At 32.9% G+C, this 8,381-nt stretch overlaps 1 protein-coding gene across 1 annotated transcript; it reads left to right on the top strand.

The window, feature by feature from the left end:
• LOC104724528 (embryogenesis-associated protein EMB8-like) lies at positions 3,089–7,221 on the top strand. The gene is made up of 14 exons (XM_010443027.2): positions 3,089–3,447; positions 3,556–3,645; positions 3,786–3,847; positions 3,927–4,030; positions 4,137–4,226; positions 4,580–4,702; positions 4,792–4,869; positions 5,124–5,209; positions 5,315–5,363; positions 5,441–5,497; positions 5,591–5,721; positions 6,259–6,342; positions 6,441–6,510; positions 6,598–7,221. Exons 1-14 carry the CDS (start codon positions 3,209–3,211, stop codon positions 6,955–6,957), a joined length of 1,623 nt encoding a protein of 540 aa, XP_010441329.1. The 5' UTR covers positions 3,089–3,208; the 3' UTR covers positions 6,958–7,221.

Here is an 8,381-nt window from a genome sequence, read left to right as displayed (position 1 = left end):
TAAAAACTCTCTTTTTCTTAGCGTTTCTTTTATATACTTTCGTTTTCTTTATACTGCTAGATTAAGACCTGTGCTAGAGCACGGGTTGAAATTTATTTTATTTATATTGTAATTTTTATATAAAATATAATTTATGTAATTTTTTTAAAAGTTTTTTTGGATAAAATATTATGCAATAAAATCATATGCTAAATATGATGACTTGAAAAAAACACTTATTTTGTAAGTTTTATATTGTTAATGATTCTAGATAATTACCCGTGCTATAACGCTGGTTAAATTTTATTTTATACAAAATTTTGTATATTTTCTATTTTAAAATAAAATTTTAATATGTTTTATTAGTTTATGTACGTGAAGTTATTTCAATAATGTATATTCTACATCATGACTTAAATGTCATTATAAGACATAATTTTGTAAATTTGAAGAGTTTATAGTTTCTAACTTTTATATCAAGTTTCAATATTTTAAAAATATTTGAAAAAAAATTATTTAAAGTTTATTATATTATATAAAATTATAAAATTCAACAAAACAAAGTATGAAATTGAATTTAAATATTCAAATTTTGGCTCGTTATTCAGTAAAATTTTTAATTCAATAGATATTGTTTTTAAAGAATACTATTACTAAAACTTGAATATTTTATAGATTGAATCATTTATATTTGTTTTTAAAAATTTAACTTATAGTATATCCAGAAATAAAACTATTGTTTAATTATAAATAATATGATAATTTATTTGTTTCACAAAATAGACTCATATATAAAAATAAGAGGTGAAGTATAATGATAATTAACAAATTAATATGTTAAGTTAGATATCAAAGAATTTTATTTGATGAATAGTTTAATAAAGGAAATTAATATGGTGAGTTATATGATATCAAATCATTCTTTAGAATATTCTCTTTAAGATTTTTGGAAACAATAAAATCTTCCGAAAATAAATTAATGTTGCACTCACTATTTAATTTGTAACCAATTAATTTATAACCTATTTATAACCAACTAATTAAAATCATATAGTCTACAAAACAATGTTATGTACTTCCATATAGAGGATCTAAATTTATTTATGATACAAAATTATTAAATTAAAACAATTTAGATATTCTCATTGGTGTCAAAATAAAGGGAAAAATATAGTTTTTTTTTTAGATTTAGGGGGTGGTATTGGACAGTGGATTGTGAGAGAATTTAATTGAATAGAATTGAAGTCATAATTTACAGATTTTTAGGGATGGTAAAAGATTCTCAAATCTTTCTTTATCATTCCACAGATTATAGTTGGTAACATTTTAATGGAAAGAATAGAATTCTTTTAGAATTGAGACCTTTTTCTCTCTCGTTATGACCACCATTATTTTTCTTCACTATCCTAATTATCGATCCCATCCAGGCTTCTTATTCATCCCTCCACCACCAGCCTATTCCTTCACAACCGGCGGATCTCTCCATTGCCTTTCCTCAGCTAAAGCCTGGATCCAATCTCGATACATAGATGCGGTGTTCGAGTTGTGTTTTGCGATGATATTGGTCTCTCTAGAGATCTCATACTGTTGAGATAATCGTTGCCTCCGGCGTCCATTTTCTTGATCTGGATCTCGGACCATGAATCCCTGGTGACGGATCTGACGAAAGAGATGTGAACACGGTGCTTCCCTGAGCATTCCACACATACCTTGTTCTAATAATAAGTTAGCGTCATGAGTAATTGATGAATATTTGTTTTTTTTTATCTATCCAAATCTGACCTTAAAAGGTCGGAATCTATTCTTCACATTTTACACTAACATTTCTATTGAATTCTCGCTAAATAATAATGTCTTATAAAATAAGATAACATCCAATAACACTTGAATTTAATAGACTTAAAAAAACAACAACTTGAATAACACTGAANATCTTCCGAAAATAAATTAATGTTGCACTCACTATTTAATTTGTAACCAATTAATTTATAACCTATTTATAACCAACTAATTAAAATCATATAGTCTACAAAACAATGTTATGTACTTCCATATAGAGGATCTAAATTTATTTATGATACAAAATTATTAAATTAAAACAATTTAGATATTCTCATTGGTGTCAAAATAAAGGGAAAAATATAGTTTTTTTTTTAGATTTAGGGGGTGGTATTGGACAGTGGATTGTGAGAGAATTTAATTGAATAGAATTGAAGTCATAATTTACAGATTTTTAGGGATGGTAAAAGATTCTCAAATCTTTCTTTATCATTCCACAGATTATAGTTGGTAACATTTTAATGGAAAGAATAGAATTCTTTTAGAATTGAGACCTTTTTCTCTCTCGTTATGACCACCATTATTTTTCTTCACTATCCTAATTATCGATCCCATCCAGGCTTCTTATTCATCCCTCCACCACCAGCCTATTCCTTCACAACCGGCGGATCTCTCCATTGCCTTTCCTCAGCTAAAGCCTGGATCCAATCTCGATACATAGATGCGGTGTTCGAGTTGTGTTTTGCGATGATATTGGTCTCTCTAGAGATCTCATACTGTTGAGATAATCGTTGCCTCCGGCGTCCATTTTCTTGATCTGGATCTCGGACCATGAATCCCTGGTGACGGATCTGACGAAAGAGATGTGAACACGGTGCTTCCCTGAGCATTCCACACATACCTTGTTCTAATAATAAGTTAGCGTCATGAGTAATTGATGAATATTTGTTTTTTTTTATCTATCCAAATCTGACCTTAAAAGGTCGGAATCTATTCTTCACATTTTACACTAACATTTCTATTGAATTCTCGCTAAATAATAATGTCTTATAAAATAAGATAACATCCAATAACACTTGAATTTAATAGACTTAAAAAAACAACAACTTGAATAACACTGGAATCTAAAGAATTTAAAAAAAGGTTTAATCGAATAACAGTGGAATTCATCAGTCTATTAAATTCTTTCACATTCCGGTATGCAATACCCCACTTAATCAAAGTTCCTTGATTAGTTAAATTGATTTTGTCCGAAGAAATGAGAAAGAAATATAACAATAATAATAATGGAAAAAAAAACCCGATTGGTTGGAGTGAGAAGCAAATGGTCAAAATGTCATAATTAGTTTCGTTGGAGCAGCTCTGTTCTAAACAAAACTGGTTATCTCGTTTCGTCTCCCACATTTGTGCAAAACATCAAAAAAAGATCTTTACTTTTAGATTGCCCACCATGAATTGCGTAATCACACAGGATGATGAATTGGTCTCTCCTTATCCCCTTCTCTTCAAATCTCTATCCTTCGTCCCAATCACTCACTATCTCATCTTCGTCTTCCTCACAATCCTAGTTTTCCTCTACTTCTTCCTCGAGATACATTTCCCTAAACCAGATCCTATCTCTCTCACTTTCAATCCAAGCTCTGAACTATGTCAGTTCATTGTCTCCAAGTGTCGTCTCCTTCACGGACGGTATATGTTTTTTTTTCTTTTGAACTGTTCTTGATCCATCATCTCAAAAATAAATACGATCTTTCACTTTCTTATGTTAAAGATTTGTAATTTTCAAAAATTTGGCAGATACTTTCCTACGTTCTGGCTTTCAAGCCCTCATCTTCAAACAGCTTTCCTTAGCCTTTTTGGGAAATCACCTCATTTCTCCTATAAGCGGTGAGCTCAAAAGACCACATCTTTTTTACTTGCTCAGATCTTGTAGGCACAACCACTTATTATGTGTTCTTAAGAAATTGATGTAAAGACTTGATCTTTGAGATGTATGAATAGATTTTAATCTCTTTTTCTGTGGTCAGGATTCTCTATCAGGCAACAGATGGTGGCACAATTGCTTTGGATTGGTTATTGCATTCTGATGGTTGGTGTTAAGTAATAATAATAACACATTTGCTGTTTTCAGTTTTTTTGATTCATGGTATTACAATTGTTCTCTGCAGTTGTGGAAGGCATATCTCAGGTGGTCAATGCCTCGTCTCCTGGAACTGATAGAACTCCAATTGCTATTGTAGTTCCAGGGCTCACTAGTGATTCTTCTGCTGCAGTAAATTTCACCACTCCTTTTTTACTTTATTTCTCTGTTTCAGTTTCTTTCTCTTTGGGAGAATCTCATTTATCTCTTGCTTTTGTTTTGTTCTTTTTTTTCACAGTATATTAAACATATTGCCTTTAGGCTGGCAAAGGAAGGATGGAATGTTGTTGTGCAAAATCATCGTGGACTTGGAGGGATATCTTTAACTGTGAGTTTCTTTGTATTGAGTTTTAGTTCTAAGTTTTGTTTCATTTGTCTAGGTGATGTTTTGGATCACAGGTGCGTGGCTGTACTGATCTTATATTAAAATGAGTTGCTAGAAGAATATTCATGTTTCTTAGACTTGTATATGTTACCATCAATCTTGCTATCAAATTCACCATTACATGTTCTAGAAGAAGCATGGCATATGTTTGACCTTATTAAAGGGATTAATTGGTTTTGCAATCTTTACTTCCTTTTAATAAGCATATCATTTGTGAGGTTGATTTTATTGAATATGCTTGTGAATTGGTAAAATTATGAATCATTGACTGACTGACTCTTTAAATCATTAACCAGTCGGACTGTGTCTACACTGCTGGGTGGACAGAAGATCTTCGGAAAGTAATTGATCACATCCATACTCAGTTCCCAGAGGCTCCTTTGTTTGCTGTTGGAACAAGCATTGGTGCCAACGTTCTGGTATACCACCTCTTATTTACCTTATCCCTTAGTCTTGCTTCAAATATTGTGATTACAATTGGTTCATGTGGTATATATACGTCATTCAGGTAAAATATCTTGGGGAGGATGGGCCAAATACACCTCTTATTGGAGCTACTGCTGTGTGCTCTCCTTGGGATCTTCTGGTCAGTAGATCCTCACGTCCACTCTAACTAACATTCTGTGATATTCCTAACTGTTTAAAATTCATAATGAAAAATATGGCTCTCTTCATTTCAAGAATACGGTTCTTGTTTCACATCATCTTCTACAAGTTCTTGCTTCTAGTATGATTATTTCCACCATTACATTTTTTGAATCGAATTCCTAAAATTGGTATGGATAATCTAGAAAAAAAAATTCAGTCAACCTTATTGATTGAAATGGATATTGTTTGCAGATATGTGATCGATTTATCAACCGCAAACTCGTGCAAAAATTGTATGACAGAATGCTTACCATTGGTCTACAAGGTTATGCACAATTGTATGTCTAAATTCTTGTCTTATATTGTTAATTTGATATTCTCTCCTACTTTTGCTAGCTTTAGTTGCGTCTTTCTTGTTCCCTTACATATGGTTGTACCTGCAGGCACCATTCCATCATTTCTCGTATAGCCGATTGGGAAGGAATTAAGAAGGTGAGTTCGGATTTTCTATCTATTTACCAAAGTAAATTGACATCAAATTAAACATTCATCTTGTGTCGTTTTTTTAGTCACGTTCAGTTCGAGAGTTTGACAACTACGCCACCAGACTTGTTGCCAAATTCGAGGTGCAGTTTGCTTCACGTTCTCTTTTACCCTTTGTTTAATATATCCCATCTTTCCATTTAAGCAGTGGAAAAATTCAATCTTTAATGATGCAGACAACTGATACATACTATAGACGTTCAAGCAGTGCGCAATATGTGGAAAATGTTGCTGTTCCACTCCTTTGTATCAGTGCTTTGGATGATCCAGTTTGTACTAGGGAAGCTATTCCTTGGGATGAATGTAGGTAAGGATCCATATGCTTTGACCCTCTCCAGTTTTCGACTCTAGAACTCATGGACTAGATCAATTTGCACAATAGTCTAGTTGACCCAGTTTTACACCGGTTCTCTTAGGTTGTAGCCTTGTAGGGAGGGCCACTAATAAGTCTTCAGGTGAAATCATATAGCTGTTAAGTAATGCCACATCACCTCACTATCATTCAGAAGTTAGATCGAGGGAATAATGGTCTAACGAGGGGATTTAACAGGATCCGAGTATTTTGGGAACTGGTTTTGATATGGGAGAGTAGGAGGTGCTCTAGAAAGTCAAATTATCTGGTTTGGTTGTTGCTTTTGTTCTTGGGTGCTCTAGAAGTTTTCACAAGATTACTAAATTGAGTTGGTTAGTTTCTCTGTTATTTTGAGTTTCCAAGCGTGGCTAGTTGAGGAAGTGAACGCGTAGGCAAAATTTGATGAGTTTCTCAGTTGCATCTCTCTGTAGCTCATTGTGATGGATCGCCCTGTATTATGAAACTGATGTTCCAATGTCTCAACTTTTGCAGGGCAAACAAAAACATAGTTCTGGCAACCACAACACATGGTGGTCATCTTGCTTACTATGAAGGGATGACAGCAACAAGCATGTGGTAATCTATCTGCGTCTCTTAGATACTCTTCACACATTTTTATCCGCAAGGAGTTTCTTAGGAGTGGAATTGATTAAATGTGAAACTGTAATGTCTAGGTGGACGAGGGCTGTGCAAGAATATTTTGAAGTGCTACTCTCCAGCCCCTTTGCAGACAGAAGACAGAAGGTATGAGAGAAATGAGTTTTTGTCCGTTTCCATGACATCACCCCACTCTTAGTCTCTTCTAAGACATGCATCATATCATTCTTTCAGATGCAGATCATCCCAGAACCATTGGGATCTTCGATTGATCAGGGACCATTCGTGGATGTTGGAGAAGACGGGATGGTTGCTGCTGCAAGTGAAGTGGACACAACAAGAGCTGATGTAGAACAAGAGAATAGTGCTCAAATTGATGAAAAGAAAAGGAATCATCAACGTAAGGACAATACTACTCAAGTTTATAACAGTTTACTCGGTCCTTTGAAGAAGAGAGTTGATGAGCTTTCAAGATACAGCCGGAAATCGATTTGGCTATTGGCATACATTGCTATAGTCACGACGTGGCCATTTGTAGGACCTGCACTTTTGTTATCAATCAAGAAAAGATTTAGAAAGCTAGTAGAAAAATAGAAAGCATATTCTACTTGTGCAAAGTAACAATATAGATGACTTATGCCATTCATACTTTTGATTGTAACCTACTTGAGATAGGCCTGGGCACTAATACCCGTTACCCGTACTCGACCCGTTACTCGGCTCGTACCCGTCCCGAAAAAAGGTATCCGCAGCTTTAGGGTCGAGTAAAGGGTATTATAATTATATTACCCGTGAGTAAGGGACGAGTATAGGGTATTAGTTTAGTTTTCAATACCCGTCCCGTTACTCGGCTCTTTACCCGTTTTGCTACCCGACCCGTAAATACCCGTTAATATTTGATATTATTATTATTATTTATTATTATTTATAGAGGTAAAGTTAAAATCTAAGTTCAAATTAGCTTAAATGAACTAATATATTATTTTTATTTTCAAATTTTATAATTTTATAATTTTATAATTTTTGGAACTATATATTGCATAAATTTATGATTTTTTCCTTTTTTGAATTTCAGAATATAAAATTATTATTGCGATTATTGATATTTTTTTTATCGGGTACTCGTTTTTCCGGGTAATAATAAAGGGTCGGGTATTTAAAGGGTCAACTATTTTTTACCGGATACCCGTTTTTCCGGGTATCCGTTATTTAAGGATCGAGTATGAGTAAATTTTTTCTGTTACCCGTTAGGATCGGGACGAGTAAAGGGTCTGAGAAAATTCAAGGGTACCCGTCCCGTGCCCAGCACTAACTTGAGATAAGCCTGCAATAAGCTATTTGTCGTCAATATTATACAGAACTTTTCAGGACTTTCCCACCACAACATCAAGATGCAAAGAACAAAGTAGTGTGCACAGATTAGCTTGTTTGTATGAGAAAATCTGTTTCAGAGTTTTTTTTTTGTGTGGCAATTTCTCTTACGGTTTCTTGAACATGCTTCTCTGAGGCTTGTCTGTAAGTGACACTTGCCTAAAAAGAACAAGTCGAGTAAGACACCCAACAATTGGAAGAAGAAAAGACAGGTTGTTTGTAGGCTTGTTTGATGCAGAAAACTAAAATCCATATTAAAAGAAATTTTATTTTTTCCTTTCCTCACTTACTATTTTCTCCCTATTGTGTTTTTTAAAGAATTATTTTATTTTATTTTAATTACACAATAAAAAAATTAAATGCATTTGATTCTAGCTTACAATGAAAAACTATACAATGTTTAATAAATGTTTATACTTCAAATACATCATTTTTATAAATAATTAATTATATTATTATATCTTAAAATCCATTTAAAACCAAACAAAACATAATGTATTCTCATTAGGTTTGATTATATTATTCACATTGAATTAAAAATATATATTATTAGCTTTATTGAATAATATAATCAAAATGGAATAATGATATAAATTGAAAATGTTAATTTGGTGTTTGATTAAACTTGAACTCAATGAATGTAGATT

Source organism: Camelina sativa, chromosome 2 (assembly GCF_000633955.1).
Source record: "Camelina sativa cultivar DH55 chromosome 2, Cs, whole genome shotgun sequence".
NCBI lineage: Eukaryota > Viridiplantae > Streptophyta > Magnoliopsida > Brassicales > Brassicaceae > Camelina > Camelina sativa.
The sequence above is the reverse complement of the archived record's forward strand: the minus strand, read 5'-3'. Positions and strand labels throughout refer to the sequence as shown.

Excerpts from the sequence above, each read along its gene's own strand:
- LOC104724528 (XM_010443027.2), top strand. The coding sequence starts at position 3,209 with ATGAATTGCGTAATCACACAGGATGATGAATTGGTCTCTCCTTATCCC. Across the intron at positions 3,848-3,926 it reads TTGGTTATTGCATTCTGATG|TTGTGGAAGGCATATCTCAG; the intron begins GTTGGTGTTAAG and ends TGTTCTCTGCAG. Across the intron at positions 5,498-5,590 it reads GACTTGTTGCCAAATTCGAG|ACAACTGATACATACTATAG; the intron begins GTGCAGTTTGCT and ends TTAATGATGCAG.